Source organism: Anser brachyrhynchus (assembly GCF_964034855.1).
Source record: "Anser brachyrhynchus genome assembly, chromosome: 3".
NCBI classification, from domain to species: Eukaryota; Metazoa; Chordata; class Aves; order Anseriformes; family Anatidae; genus Anser; species Anser brachyrhynchus.
The window spans coordinates 1,119,398-1,144,105 of record NC_137696.1 but is presented as its reverse complement, the minus strand read 5'-3'; the positions used below and the strand labels follow the sequence as shown (position 1 = coordinate 1,144,105).

At 39.3% G+C, this 24,708-nt stretch overlaps 1 protein-coding gene across 1 annotated transcript; it reads right to left on the bottom strand.

The window, feature by feature from the left end:
• Positions 1–403: 403 nt before the first annotated feature.
• ACTR2 (actin related protein 2) lies at positions 404–24,695 on the bottom strand. The gene is made up of 9 exons (XM_080586654.1): positions 24,491–24,695; positions 18,778–18,888; positions 13,097–13,312; positions 8,968–9,040; positions 7,027–7,163; positions 6,098–6,247; positions 5,255–5,400; positions 4,694–4,826; positions 404–3,463 (listed from the first exon to the last, which is right to left on the bottom strand). The coding sequence occupies exons 1-9, from the start codon at positions 24,536–24,538 to the stop codon at positions 3,293–3,295; spliced, it is 1,185 nt and encodes a 394-aa protein (XP_080442780.1). The 5' UTR covers positions 24,539–24,695; the 3' UTR covers positions 404–3,292.
• Positions 24,696–24,708: the final 13 nt, after the last annotated feature.

Here is a 24,708-nt window from a genome sequence, read left to right as displayed (position 1 = left end):
TGCACATGAAATAGCATGTAAGGTAGCAATGCCAAGATTTTTCCACAACAGAACATCGTTATGTGGCTTCCAAGCATAGCCAGGGATGCTAAAATCAATAAAAGTGAAGGGCTCTTCTCATTTTGCAGTACTAAGCGTAGAGCTTGAACTAGAAAAGATTCATCTCTGAAGACTTTTTCTTTTAATTTTAAAGAAACTAGGGTGAAGGGAGGGAAATTTTGCCTAGGGAATGGAATAAGGGTGCTTTTCTCACTCTATGACAGCAATCAATAGGGAACATGTTATTTTGTCATGTCAGATTTCCTCAGCATAAGCAGCTCATGATAGTTTTGCGATGAAAAGTTATGTTAGAGAAAAACTGACAGAACTGCGATTTCCCAAAGGAAACAAAGCAAACGTCATCTACTTTGAAAAAAATCTGATTTTATTTTTATATTGAAAAGACCTGTCAATTTAAATAGATGTTTATTTCCATTCATGGTCTCAACCAGTGTCGTGTGTTAACATATCGTTCAGAACTGTATAAAAAAGCCATTTGTGTTACATTGGTTAACATCCTAGAACACTGGGGTGGGGTGTGGGGAGGGTTTGAAGCAGCTTAACATTAAAAATAGGATGTTCCCAAAAAACTTACATTTGATGCAGCATCTTCTATTCTAATTTTATAGGAGCTGAAGCATATTGCAAATACAACTCAAGTTATTTGGTCTTCAAAAAAACCCATTAAAACCAGATTGCTTTCATAGCAATATTGAAGCTGTCAGCTGAGAGAACACACACATACACTCATGTGTGCAAACACACGCAGAGAACCACACTGAGCACAACTGGAACACCCCATTCAGTATGTGGATTACATATGCATTCTTCTGAATCCATGATAGCTGTAATTTAAAATGCTTTTTCTTTTTTTTTTTCCAATATATACATGGTTTCCATGGAAACCCAAGATACTGCATAATCGACTGACATTTATTACTCATGGTGCTGTGAAGTTCTCTCTTGTGAAAGGGCCAAATTCCAAATCCTTTACTCAAACATGCACATACCTAACCAAAGCCAATGAAGAGGGAGAATATGGTTTAGAAAAGGGGTGCAGGGTCAAGGTCTAGATTTGAAAAATCACGTGGCAGATTGTCATTCAAAAAAGGTTTTTAAGTAATTCTTTGGTTTATTTCCATGATTCTCAATGCTGTCCAAAGAGCCCAGAGACAGTCACATGAGAAACCATAGCTCTAAAGCAAGCCCACAGCATTTTTAAATCTCGTGTATTAGATGTTCAGAAGACTACAGGAATTCAGAATACCCCTTACATTCATGTCCCCAAAAATCTAGTAACTGCTTAAGTGCATGCACTGAGGCATGACCGGCATGCCTGTAAATTCATATTGTTCAAGTTAAGAGTAAATATAGCTGCAAAAAACCCCACCCACCTATAATTAAATGGTCATTACTAGCAATACTATAGTGACTGTCTTGTTATTAAAGAAATGCAGACATGGTTTCTGCCTGTTTGGCTCTCTTGGCCGAAAGGAAGCTGTCTGCTCGATTTAGAAAGAAAGCAAGTTTTAGGAATCCAAGGGAGTTTAGTATTTCCATGTTTCTGGGGTCAATTATTAATGTAAAGATGTAGACAAATGGCAAATATGTGAAAGCACATCTTGTACATTCCAAGGTTTGGAAGTCAAAAGTAGATCTTAACTTCCTTATGCTTAAATGTTACGGTAGGCTTGGAAAACCAAGTAAGAAGTGATACAATATTTCCATGAAAAGCAAAGTAGAACTAGGTCTAACTGGCATTCATATGCAAGCAGCTTTTTGCTGTGTTTTACGTAAGGCAGATTTTATTTGCAAAGATAGTTACCGGTCTGCTAGCAGGAAAAAATACAGGCAACTATACTCAGAGAAGATGGCTGATAATTACTAGTGACAACTTCTATTTTTCAGTACAACTCAGCTTTAATGTACTTTCTGGAAACAGCATTTTCATCACTGGTTTTCCACTTCCTTCCCCATCCCATGTTAAGTATCAAAACTCAAGACTGGTCAAAATGAATTGTGGATATTTACCAACCAACAGCATCTCCTATTCCAATGTTATTTTTAACTAGAACAAATATAGGTCATTCTTTATAACCTACTGCCAGTGGTTGTTTATAAACATCTACTTGCTGCAATAAACACTGGTCACTGAAATATTCATTTGCAATAACTACTTGGCACTAGGTTAATATACTTGTAAAGTTTAATAATAAAGTGCTTCCGATGTACATACAAGCACTTAAAACATCAGACTTTTAAAACTCAGTTTTGGGGGGCTTAATATCTATAATTACAGTTTTCACAAGCATTTCTGAAATCTCTTCAGAAGTTTAGAGGCTTCTGTCTCAGCACATCTAAGTTTCTCAACAATTACTGAATAGCTAATGTAACATTCTTGCTCCCTATGCTGAGATAACATGGTACCAAAATTTAGCTACAAAAAGAGAGGCATTTTTGGTCAGACTGACCCCCAGCTGTCCTTTAACAGAAAAGCAACACAGCTCAAACCTGTTTCCTCCCTCCAAAAAAAACAAAAACAAAAACAAAGACACCTAAGGCCACAAATTTACTTTTGCCAGAATATCCGGTGTTCCCTGGTTTGTGGCAACTGTGTACATGACCACTTAGAAAATACAGTATGAAAGCCCCATCACCTCTAAGGATTCTGATAAACCACCTCAGAAGCCAGTTTAGGCAGCAGTGCGTATGGAACCACATTACATTGAAACAGTGTTAAAGCCATTCCAGCTAGTTAAACTAGTTTCTAACTATGTTTAATCAAAATTCCTTACTGCAGGAAAGAAAAGTCTGAATGTAGAGAGAGGCAAAAAGATGCAAAGATAACCACCACAACGACCCAATAGCAAAAGCTCCTGTTTAAAGGTTTTCTTATGCTAAAAAAGGCACACAACCCCTTGTGAACTAGAGACAAAAGCTAGCAGTACTACAGCAATAAACCCAGAAGAAAAAGCCTACCAGAATTACCCAATTGCCTACTGGGAAGGAACAATGAAGTAGACAGGCTGCTCTTGCTCTGTTTTGTTTGCAGGGAAGTGGTCAAATTTAATAGTCAAATTTAGCCACATTAAGAAATATTTAACAAAAGCTACCCCAAGAAACCAGAACAAAACCTGACCTTTGGGTCAAAGGCCAAAGACAGGCCTTTCCATAGCATGTAGCTGAGTGAGTTCAGAGATTGGCAATGAAAGAAAAAAAGCTTTAGACATGTGATGGGAACAAGCTTTGGGATTTATCGAACAGTCACACCAAGCTTCTCCAAAACACGCACTCCCTTTTCTTGGTATTCTTGTCGGGTCATCCAGAAGTTGTCTTTGTCTTTCATGATGTCTGCTAGAACCGCGCCACCCAAAAACACCATGTGCTTTCGACGAGGTGGATCTTCAATTCGGATCTTAAATTTCTAAGAAGAGAAAACAACTGTTACTAGGATTTTTGAAACAAAGCCTCTTGAAATAAAATTGTGTTTTCTACCAGAACAATGAAATGTAAATTGTTTAGTGAGAAAAACACGACCAAAAACCTGAAGTGCTAGCATAGGGCACTCTGTGAGCTTTCAGCTTGCGCAACCAAAGTAAAATAACTACTTTGCACTGGAAATTAGAGACAGCTATTGACACTTCCCCAAAATTATACCTTCGGTATATCCACAAAAAGCCCGGAAGTCAGAATACAAAATTAAAGACCACATTTTTACATTTCATGAACACGGAAAAGAGTGAAACACTTGCTAAGCTTTGATGGCTAAAATTATCAGAAGTTACCAGATCACAAAATATTTTAGAATTATACCAAGTTTTAGAAGGGCAGATGGAACAGATTCTAAATTTATACAATCTAGACCAGTTTATTTAATATTATCTTAAATTCTGTGATGTTCAAGCTCTAACTTCAAGAGCAAAAATGAGTACAGTCAAAGCTATGAGTGATTCTGTGATTCTATTCTGTGCAACTGAGTCATTCTAAATAGCTGCAGAAGATCTTTATAGAATACTGTATTAAGAACTGGGGAAGTTCAATTCAGCTTAACATTAGAAACTCCACTCAAAGGAATTTCTTTTGTAAATATCTCCTTTCTGAAAAGCACACAGCACTGCTGGCAGATAGAAGGCAACACTACCTCCAAAACACATTTGACTTTTGTCTGCTTATCACAGTAACCCATGAACAAGGAAAATTTATTCCACTTGAGGATGTGTGAACTCTGATCTCTAACTTTTTTTTTTTGGGGGGGTGGGGGGGGTGAGCATTTCACCCACATTATATAGTATGAATCAAAACTTTTAAAAATAAAAATCACTTTTGCTCAGTGATGACTTTCTGAAACACAAATGCTCATTAGCATTGTTCAATTTATATTACGAGTTCTGCAGTAACATTTAACGGTACGTTTTACATTCAAACTAGCCCAAGACTTTAGGAATGACTTGCTGTTAGCATTGACTGGAAGTGGCTTTACGGCATGCCCTTGCATGCAAAACAGGGGTGTGAAGAACTGAGATGCACCAAGCTTTTGCAAGTTGTGTAGAGGGTGACCAGCAGCTTCAGTCATTTCTGACTACTTGGTTCCCTCTAGTGGGGATTCAGGATAAACCTCTGCCCCGCACAAATAAAGCAGTGACTCCTTACTTACCGAGAGTTTTTCCACATCTCCTTTCAGAACTCGTTCCAGGTAGAGCTGTTTAAGTTCCCGCTCCAGTCGTGAAGGCAGCCCGGGGTACATGGTGGACCCTCCAGACAGCACAATGTGCTTATAGAATTCAGACCTAACCAAGAAAACAGTCTTTCTAGTGTCATATCATATACTCTGTAGTACAAATAGGTACCTGTTTGTACATGGAAATAAATACAAATCTAAAACTGTCACTACACAAATATAAAGCCAACTTTTGCCTGAGTTTGGCATGCTTGCTCATGCTTTTCCAGACGTCCTGGAAAGCAGCAAAATAAAACAAAAAAAGCATTGCACTTCCAAAATGTAATCCTTGCTTGTTCATACCAAAATAGTCAGGCTTCCAGACAAGCCATTAAGCTTCAAAGAGTCATCTCAGACTGATCCCCAATCCCAGCATATATCCTCCCGCAGCAGTGTGCACATTAACATCTAAAGCTAAAGATGGCATTTCATTTGAATGCAGCTCTCGTGTTACCTCTGCACCCTGACACAGGAGTTTAAGTGTCCTCCTGCTCTTACCTGGTATCAATGTCAGCGGCCTGGATGGTGTTGAACAGCAGTTCAGCCACACCAACCCCCTCTACGTTGATTAAGTGAGGCTGGAAGAGAGCCTCTGGTGCCTCAAACCGTTCTCCACCAACTTTGATAATCCTGCCATCTGGGAGCTAGTGAAAGAAAACATCTTTCAGAAGAGTACATTTAGCCACTCAGATACAAAACAAAGCAAGAGGAAGTACCTACATTGTTACCTCATGTTTCAGAACAGGAAACTGCTGCTTATTGTCACCACTGCAAATGTCATTTAGTACTACTGAAATAAGCTACTAATTCTTCAATTCCTATGCAATTACAGAGATCAGGGACGAGACATATTGATACTGAAGTACCAAACACTGCCTTGCAATACAGCTCCTGATCTTCATTTAAAAGTTGATCTTACAGCAACAATAATGCTCCCCTGCAAGTTCTTTCCTCCTGTGTGTGATCACAGCAAGCGTCCCCTAAAAGGGAGTTTACCTGTCTTGTTACCAGGTAGGAGTCTCAAATGTGCCACAGCTAGACATATGAAGCTGAAACAGTTTGACATGTTAGAGTAAGTCTCCCTTCTCTACAAGTTTTTGTACTGTAATATTCAAGTTTCAAGCACCTACAAGGACAAAAACCAGTACAAAGTTTTATGAAAATCCTGGGAATAAGGAATAAGCTTTTCACTTTTCCCAGAACCAGGTATTGTGATTCTACAGACTCATGTCTGGGAAGTGAGCTACTACCAAGAAAAACTTGCAAGGAATCAAAATTAAAGGCTACCTAATTTTATACCTAAGAAATTTAGGACAAGAACAGTTGTCTCAGAACACTCACCGTGTAGGACTCCACTAGTACTGTGGTCTCTAATGCCAGTTTCTGCTCCTGTTCAATGTTGTATCCCACATAACATAGCTTTTCCTTGATCATGCGAACAGTCTCAAAATCAGCAGAATGGTTGAAAGCATACCCTCGCAGTAAAAGGAGCTAGAGTGAACAGATTAGAATTGCAGTAAATGTCCTGTTCTCGTTATCAGATGTGCACGCTCAAAAATTTATCTTTTCAAGTTTGACTCGCTTTCGTAACAGCAAACTTAGTATTAAATCAAGTCTGTCACAGCGTATCCATTAATAACAGAAATGAAAAAAACAGATGCAACATCACCGCAAGTTGGAAATTTTCTTTCTTCACAACTTTCAGTACAATTGTTAGAAAGGGAAGTGAAAGATAACCAAAATAGTTCTTATATTTAGGTCTTCATTTCAGAACACCACACTATTCCACTTAAATCATAGGATTTGTCAATGTAGAATATTGCTTATATTTTTTAAAACAAATAATCTATAAAACATACTGTCTGATTTAATAATTAGGTAAGAATCACTACATTTGCCACACCTAAAAAAAGGTCTTTCTGAAAATAGATGAGTAGAACTCGAATACAATTTTGTTTTCCTTTAACATATCAAGAAAACCAATTTTGATTTTTTTTTTCCTTTCCAAGTAAGGAATGAAGTCCCTTCCCTTCTTAGACTGCTACTAAAAAAAATAAGTGAAGTCTTTGAATAACATCAATCCTATCACATCATTTACATGAGGAAACAATATATATAGGCTGAATCAATACAAAGAATACTGGAGTTCTTTATGTAAGTAACATAAAAGTGATGTAGGGAAAGCGTATAGTGGTTTCTTGCTATCGAGGAAACTTGAACCAGTGTGCCACAGATATCAGCCTCAACTTTAAAGATTCTTTTCAGCTTACCTTAATGAGGTACCTAGTGATATCCCTCCCAGCAATATCTAACCGTCTGGTGAGATGAGGGAGGGAGAAACCTTCATAAACTGGGCAAATATGAGTCACACCATCTCCAGAGTCCACAACAACCCCAGTCAACAAACCTAGAGGAATGGGGGAGGTAGGGATGGGTGGAGAGAAAAAGTACAACTTTTATTAGCGCCTCCATAAATAGCGCAGAATAGTTTTATAATTGTAATCTTAACCTTGTAACTATCTTGAAACCACCTCTGCTCTCTCAAGTCATCATTCTGGGAAAAGTAATCACAATTTAAAATTCAGTTATTTCCACTCACCTCCATTTTAAACAGAAGATTTTGACAGTAACAATGCTTTCTATATATTTTTTTAAAGTATTGCCTTGACTCCTGCCTAGGTACTTACAGCTCTACCATTCACCATTTTATCCAGTGTTTTGACATCGTAAATTGCACTCTAATTAAAGAGAATATGTAATATCATTAAATGCTTGTTGGGTTACAAATTTCTCCTAAGATCCACCTATATATGTGCAACCTGATATTAACTTCTCAAATATGAGGAAACCTAGAGCTATTCATCCCACAAATTTATGTTATTAGAATTATTAGGAATATTAGAATTATTATTAATATTATTATTATTGATCGTGGCTGGTACTCAAAAACAAGACAATGGTTTCATAAGGTAGAGAGTATCTGGACCATACAGCACACATCTACATTTTTCCCCACAGGAACAGCATTAGGCTGAACCAGATCCACTTTCATACTCAAGAAATTAAATCCAGTGAAAAAAAAGTTTACCATAAAAGAATCATATATTAAGGTGCACAAAACTGAGACGTCATAACCATGTAAGAGCATGCAACTTAAACATATAGGATGCTTTAAAGGACAACTTTTAAGTTTTCAAAAGGAAGTATTCTATTTGTGTGCCACTTAGTATTTTTATTTTAGAAGGTCTTCAGCTTTCTTTTGGATGACAGTTCAGATTTCAGCTCAGATTTAGAGCTGAGTAGTATAGATTAGAGTGGAGTAATTGACCATTATACAGTAAAATACATGTACAATTACAACAGACTTTGAGACCATATTTGTAAGGCAGTTAAACAGACCTAAAACAAACCAAAAACAACGAAAAATATCCAGAAAAAAAAAGAGTAATGGTGCTGTCCGTTGGGACTACAATAACACACTTCACAACAAATAAAACTAAAATCCAGGTCTGCAAAAGTGGTTTGGGTTCAACTGCTTTTAATGACTTGTATGGCGGTCCCACCCTTCCAGTATCCTATCACTTTTGCTCTTGGAAACAAACTATGATGACATATTAATGAATCGGATGTTTATTTCCTGCCATGTGATGGTTAAGTACACCAAATGACCAGTAAACAGATGTGAGAAGTCATGTTATTAGAATTCATTTGCTTGAATATCCTAGATCATAGATGGATTGCAGCCAATGGCAGAATTTCTATTGAATTCAGTGAATCTGTAATTTTCTTCTCAAACTGACTATCATTTATTGTTGTTTATAGACAGAAGAATCAACATTTTCCTGAACTGAAAATAGTGCAAAGTCACCTAGTCAACTGCTTGAAATTCACTTGCAGTAATACTTTTCTTTATCAGAAAATCAAAAACATGTCATTAAAACTTGAAAGCATGCCAAAGGCTATATGACTACACCCTGAAACAATGATACCTTTGATAAACCAGGTTTTTGCATTTACAAGCATGTCTGCACAGTTTGTCCACAAAAATAATCTTTCAGTAGTTCCTCAAAACAAAAAGCAAACCCTTAAGATAGAATTCAGCTTGCTCACATCAGTGTTGAAGTAAGCCCAAGACCCCTTAAAACCATATTAGAGCTACAGCTTAGCAATACAATTATAAGTTAAACATATTTTAAGTTATCTTTGCCTACCTTGAGCATACAAAGTAAGGACAGCCTGAATGGCTACATATACCCCAGAAAACTGGTACGTCTCAAACATAACCTGCAAGATGAAGACAAAAATTAATGTCCAAATAAGGCAAGATTCTTAAAGGAGTTTTCATAGATGTTTGAAAACTTTCTATAATTCTACATTTTTTTCTAGTCAAAAACACCTTTCAAGAAATTTCATCACACTGATTCTATACAAACATTAGAAACCTACTTGCTCTGTGGCAGTAATTAGCACATTCAGTTCTATACCTTACCTGTCCATTCATTCAAGACAAGTCATATCAAGGAGCTAAAACATTTCATACCCTTTCAGCAACAAATGTGAATAGTTTCAAGAAATCCATACTCCAATTTCTGCATTTCTGCAACTAAGCCATTTTCTAAAGTGCTTAATGAGTGGGAGGAAGTACTTGTAGACCAGCCAACTACTTCATTACTGAAGTGTGACTTTGGAAGGAAATGTTTGTTAAAGATGGATGCTCTAAATCTAATGAGGTTCAGATTTTTCTCTTCTTCATATCCAGGTCAACAGTCTTCGTACAACTGCAGACTGCCAAACAAAGACCAAACAGACTCCCACTCATACCACTCTAGAATCAGAGCACTATCACAGATTGTTCTCTGCATCCGGGTCTTCCTCTTCCTTTCTTTAAAGTACAAGCGATGACAAACTTCTAAAATTCATTTTAGTACAAAACCCACTATAACTGAAAAAGTACAGTTAGAGCTACTCAGTCTCTCCTTGCAGAACTATGCAGGTTTGCAGAACTACTCATTAAAACATGAAAGGTAATTGCCTGTCTTGTAGGCTACGCTCCCCTAAACACTGTACAAGTTTCAGTGAAGAAACAGCCTAGGATTAAAGGATGTACAGTTCATAGGACCTTGTCAGCTTTATAAACAAAAAGAAGGCCAAGTAAACAAATTAAGCTGCACAGCAGTTTCCCCTCTCAAAACGCTTTACCAGGAAAAACCAATGAACTCTGATCATTTCAGCACACGCAAAGTTTTATTTTTGCTCCTCTGCAGCCTTCTGAGCACTTCTGCAACTTCTAGGATTAGAAACTGATTAAATCCCAAGCACTCCCACAGTTCAAGTAAAAGATATCTAAATATTTTTAAAGTAAAAAGCTGATGCCTGATGATTTTAGAATTCTGAACAATTTAAAGAAGTTATTGTTAGAGTAGCTTGATTTTAAATGGCTGGCCCATATCAAAACCCTGATCCTCGCAAAGTCATGTTAATTATTCCATAGCTATATCGAGCACAGAGCAGAACCCCTGGGAAGACTGATGCCTGTTTTCTGAGAACATTTACCACGAGCACGCCGTATAACAGAAGTCACACAGAGAGGAACAGAGGGGGCGAGCTGCAGAGCACCCTGCCATGAGAACACCAGGCTTTGGGTTCTCACAACCCCCCAAGCTGAACTGAGTGATACAAAAGGAAGTTTAATACAGTATCTAGATGCATTGGCTAAGAACGAGCAACACATTGCTGGCTAGTAGCTTCTGTAATCACCACAATTTAACATATACGCAATACCTTCAGAAACGAGAAGCAGAAATGTCCACGAGAAAAGGAACAGTTGAAAGAAAGCAACTCAGAAAGAGATCCTGTTTGAGTTCTCAACATCTAAAAACAGTACTATTCCAAAGGATAAATCTCTCATGCAAGCTGAGTGCTTAAAAAATGAAAAACCAATGTAGGAGAAATTTAAATTACCTTCATACAAAAATCTCAATATTCAAATTTCATTAGTTACTACCTTCACATGTTGTACTGCACTCTGAAAGTCACCCCAAAATCCTTTTGTATGTAGCCTACATGCAGGGCTTTGTGGTTTGCTATTCTTCTTTCCAGACACCTAGATCTATTCTGTTTGACTAGAAAAATGCATTGACACGGGGTATTTATGTTAATACACTGAAGATGTAAATACGGAGTAGCACATTCTCCTGAAAAATTCTTATTCTAGCAAGAGCAGCTTTTGGATTAGCTACTGATGTTCTAATTGGGTCCAGAAAGGAAGATCTAAAAAAGAGGGGGAAAAAAAAGAAAGAATACTGGATTGGAATTAGGAGAAGTGTCCATGCTAGAGCATCTCTACAGCTCCACAATACACCATGGAAGTCTGGCTGCTCCTGAGGGTACTACAGAACGAGAATGCAGCAGACAAACAGCAAACACCCAGTTAAGTTGAAGAGTAATCTGTGTCTTGTACATACTGTGAAAGAAACAGCACTTCTAAGATATGCATTTTACAATATACGGTCTTGTGAACATTTGCAGCTATTGCTACATAGCTGAGTTTGATGGAGGGATGGATGGGGTAAGGAAAGAGAATCAATGGAAATAGAATGAAATACAGCATATGGAATTATCTACCATCTTGATAGGGTCCAGATGACTAAGCTGTTCTTATAAAATGCTACTGCAATGTATCCAAAAAAAATGCACCGACATTTACTACAGGCTTTAGGAAAACCTTAATTCAGTTCTCTGCTTCATACTAGGCTAGCCTCCCTGGAAAGGAAGAGTCGTTGTCAAAAAGAAGTGTAAATAGGTTGCAATTAAGTATTCCTAGTTGTCATTATGCTGTGATCCATTAAAAACATTAATAGAAACATTGAACTCCTGTTTAACTCGAGTTTAAACTTATGTAAATGGGTTCTAGTTCTCCATAATCCTCTGGATGATGGTTAAGTATCTATGATCTCTGGAGTGGTTTTACAAAACAAATGGGGCAATACAAATGTTTTATGAAACTTCAGAACCCATAGAAGGCTTCTCAGTTTATGGTATAAAATTACTCAGCACCAGAATAATTAAAACCCAGACCACTGCGTCTAACAGAAAAACAAACAGGAACACTTGAAGGCAGCTGAACAGCAAAGAAGCCTGAACAGGAAATTCAACCATTCCTGCTGCATGGGGGCAACCCAGAATAATCCACTATGTTCATCGCACCACTGCTAACTGAGACACAACAGACGGTATTGCTAATGTTGGTTTATGTAGTACTTAGCTAACTGGTCCCTGATGTCCTTAAATGCTAGGAAGCCTTCAATTCAGAAACACTAAAATTGTACAGTTTGATTCGTCCACATAAGTTTTCCCAGCTTTGCTTTACTTAGCTGACTCCCGCGTCATTGAAACAGAAGTGCAAAAAATATTCTCTGCCACATTGCAGAAAGCATTGCTGCAACTGTGACAGCAAAGGGATTTTAAAGGCAGGGTCAGTGGGTAATGATAAAGATAAATTCTTACTGTACTAACTGAGTTGGGGAAAAAAACACATACAGCCTTTCATACTCACACTTCTGATAAATGGATAAGGTTTCAGACCTTTAGAATACATTTTTCCCGCCCTACCAGGTACTTATTTTTAACTGAAAATTTTAATAGATTTTTTGCTAAACCAAATACTTGCATTAATTGGAAATACATATGATGCTTGAGAAAAAAGCAAATAACAGGAGAATAAATTTTTTGCTCTCCTAAAACACTACTGCTCTTCAAAACTGAGTCTTTGTCACACAGTACTAGAGCCAAGGTTTAGGTTCAGAGCAAGCTGAGGTCACTCAGTGCAGCACCGTGAGATCCAGGATCCAGCAACCCAGCTTTCCTTCTCAGAAGGCTTTCATTGATAATCCCTACTATTAATCAAAGACTAATTAATTGGTTGTCATCACACCTTTGTCTCAACTACTTCCAACAACACTGCTCCATCTGGCAAGCATCATCTTGTTCAAGCCTCAAATCTCTTCTGGCTTACAGAAGTCCAAATCATTTAAAGTAATTAACATTCATCCAATACCTAGCAATCAAAATATCTTAGACACCTGAATACAAACATGCATTTCCAACTCTGTGTTTTGTTGGTGATATGGCTTGAGACAAAAAGCTTGGTTATAATTTTTGGATGAGGTAGGATTGTTTGAATTTGACCACAGTAGCCTTTATGACCAAGACCGAGGAAAAGTTTCGGATAGAAAACAAAAGAACTGCTTTGCCTCAAACAGTTACTGGGTATTGTCAGATTAAAATCTTTTATCCATACTTCTATGACAGCACATATTAGTTTCTACTAGACAGACATACCTCCACAATCTTCTCTCTATTTTTAGTTGGGTTCATGGGAGGTTCTGTAAGTAGTATTTTACAATTTTTTGTGTCAATATTAAGTTTTTCTGGTCCAAACGTGTAATCCCAGAGGTGCTTCATATCATCCCAGTTCCGAACTATGCCGTTCTCCATTGGATAATTAACTTCCAGCATTGAGCGTAATTCACTTGCTTCATCACCAACCATGAGATCCTGTAAAGTTTTAATAAAGAGACAAGTCAGTGTTTGCAAAATTTTCTAAACAGCAACATCCTCAAAAAAGTAACTGAGCTGCTCCAGCCTGTGTCCAACTGTGTTCTTAAACACTGCCTGTATTTTAGAATCACTTTCAGGTACTTAGGAGAGAAGCAGAATACATTTCATGTAGTATTTAAATTTGGCTGTTACCCATCCCAAACCTTTTCCAAAATAAACTTTGTTAATTCCACTCTCCAATTAACCTTAAACACACATATGACGCCTGCTAAAGCTGGATACTACAAAGACCTTTATAAGCATAAAGGTTTCTCCACTGACAACTCCAAAATTCTTTTATCAAGTTCCCATTTCAAAAGGCCAAGATACAAAATGGCACATAAAGGTAGTAGGTGGGATTGGCAGAGTATTTTTCCATGCATGCTGCAAATTTCTGTGCATAATACCAAAAAAGGAATAATGAGTGGTACATAAGCATATAGAGCAGTAGCAAAAGCAAATAAGAGATTAGAAGTTCCACGCTATACATTAAAAGAAACAATGGTTTACATATTGCCTATGCCAGTAGGGTGTGAAGAAGAGAGGCATCTAAATATAAAATACAACCCAGACTGTTCCATGCCAGAAGTCCCAAGCCAAAAACCCCAGTAATGCATTCTTACACAAATGCAACCAACCAATGCATAGTTTGTACAGTCACCTCACACTAATGAAGCAACCTGTTTATTAAAGTTAGTTATGCAAACGTTGCACATTCAGATTAGTAGCAATGTATCTTCTCCTTTCCCACGTATTTCCCAAAGTATGTCCAATATAACATTATCTTTGTTCCCTGTCATAACCCATACTTTCCTAAAGAAGCCTTAACTGAATTGCTCATATCTAGCCTCTAAGAACATACTTCTAGAGCACTGCTCCCATGCTATACTATATTCTTTTCATTGCAAAAAAATCATCTGCCTCATACAAAAATATGCCACTACAGTTTGCAGTTACTGTGGCACAGAGAACTCTGAAGCAAAGGTTATTCAGTCACTGTTCAATGCCATGGAAAAAAAACACAAGATGCACAATGAAAAATCCAGCGTCAGGATTATAATGCCTTTTTTAGAAGCAACTTAAGCAGCTACCGGTGACCATTAAAAAGGAAGTTCATTGAAAATAATTTAAAACAAACCATTCTTCTTCCACATCTTCTCCCTGACAAGGCATTTTATTTGTTTTCCCTTGCACAGCGGATCACACTTCAGTTATCTTGACTATACAGAAGACAGAAGTCAAGGCTTTAATATTTAAATCAAATGTACTTCAGTGAAAACACGCTATGAAAACTCCACCAGGTACCACATTACTCCTGAGAATTTAAGACAACAGAAACCCCACCAGTTGGAAGAATCAGAAGCCTTTTTTTATGCACTGCTCTTTGAGGCTTAATGCTCCTGAACAGGACGTAGCCCGGGAAAAGACACTACTCAAATATGCAATCAAAGTCACACAAAACTTTCACGTCTTGTTAAAACAAAGCTAAAGGGTAGAACAAGAGCATACTAACAAACAACATGCACACTTAGTAGGATCAAGAAGGACAGTACAACTGTAGTTGCAGAGAGAAACCAGCGTCATAACTTTCAATGTTTCCACCACTTTGGTGCTCAATATTTGTCTAACTGAAATCTGAGGCTTTTTTCAAGCCTTTGGTTAAAAGTTAAATAAAGCAATTTCTACTGTTAGAGGTACTGAGCTCAGATTGCCCTTAAAGTGTTATTCTTGTACCTTGCAAAACTACAGGCTATGTAACATTTAGAAGCAATACATAAAATATTCTCATTAATTAGTTGCTAGTAAACCAAAGCAATGAACGACGTCCAAAATAAGTATGTATTCCAATGTAAGATGTAGAGCAAGACAAAACAACGAATAACATCAAAAAATAGCATAAGAGCTACTAGGTCCCATCAAGCAAAAATGGTAAACAAGCAGCACAGGGGCACCTCACTTACCATCTTTTTGTTATTCTACTTCAACGGATCAAGAAAGGTGAAGAAAGAAGGTAGAAGCAAGAAAGTCAGAAAAGGCCTAAATGAAATTCTCAAATTATTTTAAGTATACAGCAGAAATAAGCTGAAAAGAGGTGCAGGTACAGCTGGAAATTATCTGAGTTAGTGTAGTTACGGCCAAGCTAACATTCTCAGGATCTCAGATTAAAATTATCTCTTTAAAGAAAGCTATTGCTACAAGTCATTGGCATGTCGTGTTTATGCATCTGACGTAGCAAACAAGATCTGCATCTTTCTCATAAATAGGACACTGTGCATAAATATTCTGTAACACTGGAATTTTATCCTGGACAAAATGTTTATCTGAACTATACAAGACTGCACAAAGCATCTGACCGTAACTAGCTCTGGCAAACGCTAAATTTAGATCGCTTTAAATATTCTGCTTTAAATACCCAAGAATTGAAAACAATAATAAAAAAAAATCACCTATAAGCAGACTAATCTGTTCAGATATTATGGAACCAATATCCAGGGGAAATAAAATCAAGAGATATTTAAATTATGGTAGCTACTTTCAGAACTGAAATAAGCAATCACAACATGCAGTAAGAGCAGGGTTTGAAAGCTCTTCCCTATAGCAAGCTATGGAGGCAGGAAGATAGGAAAATTAAAGCCACTGAGAAGCACTCTAAAATATTTAAAGCGTATATGTACAAACATTGTCCAAAATTATACTAAGGCCATTTTCATGACTAATGAGATTTTTCCTCCTTCAATTAAATTTACATCAAGTCACCTGAAATGTCAGAAGCCATAAGATAACTATCAGCACCATTAAGGCAAACCTACTTATTCTGCAAATTGTGTCAGAGGAAAAGTGCTTAGAGTTTCTGGCAGCTCCCTTTACACAGGCAGCACCAAACAGGCTGGTCAGAGCACGGCCCTCTTCCTCGCTTCAAACCCGGAGAAAGACAGACCATCTCCAGGCTGTCTCTGGCAAAAACTAAGCACAACTGCACACATGGACTATGGCTCAACAGGTCCCCTGAGTCTGATCTGCCCTAAAATCCTGTCTTAAGTGGTCAAAGCTACACGACAGTCCTGCCTTCCTAAGGTTATTAACTCCCAGTACCCGCTTCAAGGATTGCTAAATCAGTTAAAACTAGAGAGCAGTATCTATGCTTCTGTTTTTTAGACTAGACGTTGCAATTTTCAGCAAAATAATCCCAGTAATAACTGACCTTTTGTGTTTATGCCCTGAACTGAGGGGTAGGAGAAAAAATGCATTGCCATAAGCAGCCCTGACTGCTACTCACCCTCAAAAAAATTTCACCTCGATGTGAAATGAGAATCCAGAAGGAGAACACGGACAAAGCAACGTGAAATTGGCAACTCAACAGATGGACAACAACCACTGTTCTGATCAGCTTCCAGACTTTCCACAGCATTTCTGAATTTCACAGGAATGACAGCTTTTCTGAATACTTTTCAAAAGTTAAGCAGCTAATCTTGACAGCTTCCCTTACTCGGCTTTAAACTTGCACCATAAGAACTTGAAGTGAATGGCTAGAATTAAGTTTTGGCACAAAATTCATCTGCTAAAATACATTTTAAGAAATCTGCAAGAATCTCACTAAGGAAAGTGGTACATACACCTAACAAGTCATCCTACCGGCATATCCAAAGTACCTGCAGCATGGATTTCTTCTCCTGATACAAAATTTTCTTAAGAAAGAATGACAAGCTATTATAGAGAGATGGTATAAAACAGCTAGGAAGAATGAAGACACACATTACGCTCTCTAAAATACACCCGTGTGATCCACGCTCAAGTAGACAAGGGACAATGCATGAAAAATTGTAGTTTATTGGTTCTTTTGCAACTATCTCATAACAATTACCCACTTTTACCACCTATTTTTCTAATTCAACACTGATATCTGTAATGATATTAATCTAAGTTATCAGATAGTCAGGACACCAAAACTGGCAGGACAGGCTTTATCGGATCAGCTGGAAGGAAAATATGACTTCATCGATATGATTTTGTACCAGAGAAATTTTTTTGGACTTAAGACTTGTTAATTTCTATATATAGATACATATATAAAAGCAGTTTGGGAAGGTAGCTGACATCTTCTGTTCTCTTAAAGTACTAGTACTGCTTTCTGCTGATACTAGGCAGCAGCAGCAATCAGATAAACTAAGTTCTCCTTGTCACCCGCAGGGGTCTGAAAATAAGGAACAAGGCTGGACAGAATTTTTTCCCCCCTTTACTAAGCCATTACTCAGAAGCAACGTGGAAAGCAAAAATGAAAGCTTGTGCATGTGCGGTTCTACTTGATCTTCACTGGTTTAAATGGGGGTTTCTACAGTTCTGCATCCTCTTCTGCTTCTCCCTCAAGTTTCTGCTTCTTCTGCTTTACCATCAAACTAGAGCTTTCACAATTGTCTTATGAGGCAGTCAAAACTTTACCTGACAAAGAAATTACTCTTTTTCAGCTGGGTCAGGTCTCTAAAGTGGCTCACCACATGACTGCACAAGCAGTATGGCCAGCACAAGGTGAGAATGTGTGGCTAGAAGCAAGAAAAGAGGGTGTAGGCACAGCAGGACCAAGACGTTTCCTGAAGTCTGTATTGCAGAAGCAATTACTAACATTTGAAGCGTTTCTCTGTAATTACAAAAGAAAAGTGAGAAATAATGGCTCCTCAAACTTAAGAGGAAGATTTAGGAGCAGTGGTTCTCCACTATTCCAAGCCTGGAATAACGCCCAAAGTAGTAGCCTGAACACAGCCTCTGTCTCTACCTGGTGGTACATTACTTCTATCAACAACAAAAAGAAAACAAAAGCAATAGAAACAATGAAACGCAAACACAACCGAGGTTAAACACCTCATACAAGATCACAGATGATCACAGCAGAAAGCAAAGTGTACAGAAAGACCTGGAAGCTTCATCAGTTCGTTCATAATCTTACAGTACATTTCGGTAACAAGTATCAACCGTTTCTGTCTGATATCATAGAATCATAAAATGGTTTGGGTTAGAAGGGACCTTAAAGATCACCCAAGTTCCAACACCCACCCCCCCCCCCCCATGGGCAGAGACACCTTCCACTAGCCCAGGTCGCTCAAAGCCCCACCCAGCCCGGGGGATTTCTGCCTTCTAATCTTGCAATCATTTAGATATTGGCATTTGAAGTCCCTTTTTGCCCAGAACTACCTGAGCCCTACCTGCTGCCTCCTCAACTGTACTAGCTGAAGGCCTCCAAAAAACTTTACACTATCCTCTTGATTACTTTGTAATACCTGATGGGCTAAAACCCAACACAGAAATTAATCAAGAGATACTGAAACAGCACAAACGAGAATACAGGAATAACCATTTTCAAACATTATGTAAGTAATATGTAGGGCACCTGTTAACTTATCTGTTAAACAAATAATAATAAAAAGAATTACCTTGATTTCAATGTTTCCCACTTTAGCAGTTGATCTTATAATAGGTCTTCCAACCAAAGCTGGAAAAATGTGCTCTGGAAAATTTGAGCCTGCATAGCCACATTTCACAAACTGAAAAGAAAAACAATTTTATTAGAGCATGCATTACTTTATTAATAGAAACCTGTCTGGGGGCAAAAAAAAAAAATAAAGCCTCGGGTTTAAGAGCACGTGCCCATATAGGATTTATGTTTTCACATCACTTCTACAGATCTACACATCTGAAATGTTTAATAGAGAATTAAAGTATCTTCCAAAATGTTTTCTAAAGCAGATTGTTGGAAACATTACTAAAATGACTAAGTACACTGAGAGGTATAAAAGAGTCTAGTGTTCAAATCTGGATTTCCTGCCACTCTATAGCAAACTCTCCAGCAAACTGAAACTTACCATTCTCTAATGGAGGACCTTATAATAGCACCCAATGAGACCCAATTAACTTGCCTTTCCAATTAGCACAAAGATCAGCGTAATAAATTACATGTTGGAAAACACAACACCTTGTGAACTCATGTGTTACGCTGCAATAAAAAGGGTTCTTCTGGGAACCAGCAGAGATGCTTTGTGCAATTCAGAGTTTTCTCGAGAGTTTTGAAACTTTCAAGATATATTTTAAGGAAAAAATAAAAAAAGTTTGCAGTAAACACTTCTAAAACGTACAGGACAGAGGTGAAGTCTCAGCTGATGGTAGCTCATACTGACCAGGTTACCCTGAGGACATGCTTGTTCCTCAAATACGTACAAAAAGAAGTTTTACACTGCTAGGTCCAAAGATGTAGTGTATATGCTAAGAAAACATTAGGGATTAATTGAGCATAAAAAAGCGTACAGTGACTGTATACACAGTCACTAGGGGAAGCTCAGTTGTAAAACAAGAACTTCAGAGTGCACCAACAAGAAGTTACAAGTTTAGCTAACTGTGATCAGCAAGTTAAGCTCTTCAGCTATCCTGCTCTGATGCCTATTGCAGTTCACATGGAGCAGGCATCCCTGTTTCCGGTGCACGTTTTATTTACTGTGCTGTAACAACATGACAGAACAAAATCCCGCAGTTCCGAGCCAAACATTAAGCATTTTCACCTACAAAATTACCACACCATCTATGTGTAAGAGAGCATCACAGGATGGAAGGAACCTTGGGAGCTCTCTGGTCCGGCCCTGGGCTCAACCCAGGCAGCACTGAACTCAGACCATGCTGCTCAGGGCTTTGTCCAGCTGGGTCCTGGAAGCCTCCAAAGACAGAAAATTCACAGCCTCCTTGGGTCCCTGTCCCGAAGCTTAGTTATCCGCTTCAGGTTGTATTAAAGCCATCTGCTAGAATTTCCAAAACGTTCGCTGCTTTCTGAAGTGAGGGCTGAAGGTTGCCACTGAAAAAATGATCACTGCAAAGAGTACAGCTCATTACAGCCAAGGGGAATCCTGTCGTTACAGGTAACTCTAACATGAAAAGTCACTTGCTGTTGTTGCTCTGAATTATTTGTCTTACTGAAGGACAAATGGCACCTGTTTCGGAAAGACATTTATCAAGCCAGTTCTGGAAAGAGCCAAGAAACATTTCAGTTAAACTGGAGCTACTAAAGGTGGGGAGGGAATTCTTTGCTTTTGTGCCCCTCATTTTTCACCCGCTCGGCAATTGCTCTCTCCATAGGCAGAACTGTTTTAAATACCTAAAGAACGACACTCCGTATAAAATTCATTTCACTCAGTCGACTTCAATCCATGTTCTCCAAAAAGGCAACTACTTATCGACTCCCTGCCTTACATTAAGGCCCAAAGTACCTAGGAGTTACACAGATCTTATCTGTGTATTCAGGAATGCAGCGCTGCTATGGGAAAGCAAAGAGTAGCCACAAGCATTTTTGGATCACACTACCTGAACACGCCACAAGTCTTTACCAGAAGTTTTACACCACAGGAAACATTTGAGACATTTTGAAGGACTGAGCTGAGTGCAAATAAAGGTGTACAGATTCTTAAAAAAAAAAAGAAACACACACACCCCTTCCTTTCAGACTTACTGCTTTCGGTCATGCAATTTTAGTTACTACTACAAGGTTTAGGTGTGCTTGTTACAGACTAGAATTTGTTTGTGCAGCAGAGCCTGGTCAAGCTCAAATGAAGTTCTACAAAACAGCCTAATCCCATCCTCTAGCTTAAGGTTTCATAAACTAATCTGAGTATAGCCATAAACACCTAAACCTTTGCACCCATGCAGCTGTTAACTGTTTTTCCTCTTTTTTTCCCCCCCAGAATGAAGTAACTTCCCTACCAGTCACCAGCAACTGCGCTGGTGAACAGAAGTAACAGAACCAGTACCGCCTAAACGAAGCTTTGCAACTCAAGCCATCAGAGCACCCCTCAAGGAGCTTCAAGATGCCCACCTGCAGCTTCTGCTGGCTGGGCAAATAAACCCTGAGGTTTATACAGCAGCTGCGATGCACAACCAAAGTAAGTGCAAGTTGATTAACCTTAAAAGTACCTCTGGTAACCATACACAACTACACTGAGCTAGAAAACGCTGACCTACAGAAACACTGTTCTAAATTCTTACTATCTGAACGGTAATTTTAACTTCCAGCCCCTTTCTATGCTAAGCCCTCAAGGCCTTGAGGCACCTTCCCAGGATGCTGCATAATAGCAGCATAATATTGGCAATTAACAAATCCCACAACAAGATTTAGTCTATGCAACATAAAATGAGTAAGGCTAAGCTTAGACTTCTACTAACTCCTCCCTACCTCTTTCAGGTTGAAACTGAGAGTCTTAAAATGACATTTTTACAAAGCCTGGTAAGCTCTACATGGAGTTTACCAAATGGAAGGGACAAAATTTTCCCTCTCTCTTCCTCCCCTTCAATTTTTTCTCCCCTCCCCAGGCTACATGAATATTTAGTGAAGATGAGAACAAGGCAGCCTTGTACGTCAGCATCCCCATCAATGAGAGCATTCTCAGTGTAGTATTCTGCCTGTCATGACACTGAATATTCAGCTGGTTCAGTAGGTTGTTGATGACGTAACGTTAGATGCTATGGCTGAAGAAGCAGACTTGACAAAAGTACCGAGAGATAACTGACAGGTAAAAGCATCTTAGAAACAAAACTGTATTCATATCATAGATCCTGGACTGTTTTGGATTTTTGAAGGAGAGTAAGAAACATAAGACACTTTTCTCTCCCTTACAAAAGATCCTCCAAAATACTTAATTAAACATTATTAAATTGTTCGGAATATAACCACCTCCTCTTTTCTGGTGCCAGACATTAAATGCTCACTGCTCTTTCCACCCTCAGTTTGAAACCCTCCATTGAAATTTAAGTACAGTGCACTTATTCCTCTGCTACACATTATTTGCACACCCCTTGGAACAATTATCAAATAATTTCAGGACAATGCTTAGTATACACCACGGCTCTAACAATAACATCACCACTCAATGAATTTATGCAGCATGGCAAGGAAGCCAAGAGTTCAACATCATTCATTTTTTGCAAGTGTTTGCTATACATTCAAAATGTTTTAAGAATAGCTGCTTCGTTTGCCTGTCTGCAAGACCACGTATGTAAAAGATTTTACCATATATAGTTTCTTCTCCATTGCACTGTGGTTTATACTGACTCTTTCACTTCCTACTGAGTCATCAAACAGTAAGAACTTGTACGTATAAGTATTCTTTCGAACTAAAAGAATGAGGAAGCTCACAAACGTGTCACGTGACAAGTTCTACAATGAATATTGATATTCTCATTAGATATCTGTGCTTGAGTCTTTCTATTGATGCAGTTCTCAAGCAAAACCCCTAAATACTATCAGAAAAAGTTTACAGGCCACTAAGTGTCTTATCGCTTGTCCTGTAACAAAAAGAACACCCACTTCTAATGCTTTGGCACTTAAGATGCCATTGCCAGCCTCTCTCCTACACGTGTTGCAAGAACTTCCTTCTAGACACCTCTTCCTCAAAGCAGCGAGATACATTTAAAGTCATATTTCAGCATAAAAAGAACTTTTCAAAGACAAGTCTATGTTAAAAATAGAACACAGAAAACTCAGGTGTAGTTTTAATGTAATATTTTTGGCACTTAATTTTAATCACGGCATATCACAGTGTATCAGAAATCCTTTTGATATAAAGCAGTTCTTCTTGGTCACACAGAAAAATGGCTATTGCAAGAACAGTGTTTGGACAATACAGGACAAACTTCATTTTCTCAATACAGCTGAGGTTTCAAAGATTTACTGATCTGAAGAACAGAATTTTCTCCTAGTTTAATTCTCCCAATTTGACCTAAATATTTCTAGTTGACTGATTTAACAATAATTATACCCTGATACTTTGTTCTTGCACGCAGCTATCTCTGTGGCCAGGGTATGTCCACATGTGTGCGGTTCTGCTTGGAGGCAAAACACAACCCAAAGCAACAGAAGCTGAAGTGACACAGGCCCCTCCTCTTTGGCACCCTCGCAGCAGCACAAAGGTATCTTACACTGTTGTAGTTATTTATATCCATCTGCTACAGTTCAGAGAGGGAAAAATGCATTGTCTGCCTCTTGATTTAAAAACGGAGGCAGAGCTGTTACACTGTATAAAGCCTGCGTTCTGAACTTCCCTTGGGAAATGGTGTAAAAATAATTGCCTCTACCCCTGGCTCATACCTTCCTGAGACTGGCTACACTACAGAGCTGCTGTCACTAGCTATACCCAAAACATTTTTTGTGATTTACTGCTATTTAAAGGGTACTCCTAAAGGATGAAGTCCTAAAATTTTCTTTGGATATGGGCCTCTCGGAATCAAGCCTGACAAAAAGAGCATTAAAACTTAAAAAAAAAATCCACCAGCTTCCACGTTCATTTGTAAAAGGAAAATGTCTTATTTTTCTTTCCTTTTTCTAACTGATACTGCAAAAAGTGCCCAGAGGCTCTGGACCTCAGTCCCGTTAAGGATAATTTTTCCTAGAAGGGGAAACATGAGAAGGCATCGGAGCTGTCAAACCCTGTCAGCTGCCTGGTTCTTCTTTCCAAAGCAGTCCAACCATTTCGGATGCTAACTGCAAACCGTAAATCAGGAGGCCGAATCCTTAACATCATCATCCTTTGTCTCAACTATTCCATCCTGGGTTTTAAATATTTTTTTTCTCCTTTATTCTAAGCGTCTGTTAAACATATATCCCGCCATCCCGGGGATGTTAGCGTGCCCTCGGCGTTGTTAGTGTAACAGACACCGTTTCTTTCCCCGGGGGGAACCTTGACCGATGAACAAAGCTCCCGAGGGGGATCTCCACGCCCAGCACCTTATCGCCTGCCTTTAAAATGGTACCTCCCGCACTTCCTGCCGAGGCGCCCCGCAGCCTGACAAAAGGCCGGCTTTCTGCTGCCACCCAGGGAGGTGATGGGGAGCCGAGAACCCCCCCCGGGCCCTCCCGGTTACCGGCGCCGATCCGGCGGCTCTGCAGCCCCCGCAGCCCCGCGGCCCATTCATTCCCACCCCGTCCCCTCCCGAGGGCAGGCCCCGCGCTCGGCCTCCGAAGCCCTACGGGGGCCGGGCAGGCCGGGCGCGGCCACCGGGCGGACCGGCAGCGAGCGGGGCCGGCGCCCTTCTCCTTCCTCCTCCTCCTCCTTCCCTTCCCACCCGACCTCCGGCGGCTCTCCCGCTGCCGGTGCCGCCGCCGCCGCCACTCACCCCGGTGCCGTTGTCGCACACCACCACCTTCCTGCCCAGCGTGTCCATCCCTGCGCCGCCGCCGCCGGCCCAACCGCCGCCCAACCGCCGCCCAACGGCCGCCCCGCTACCGGCACCGGGACCCCCCCCGCCGCCCCCGCCGCGCACGCCGGAAGCCGTCAGCGCCCCGCCGCCGCCCAATCACGCGCCCACGGCCCCGCCTCCCCGCGCCCCGGGAG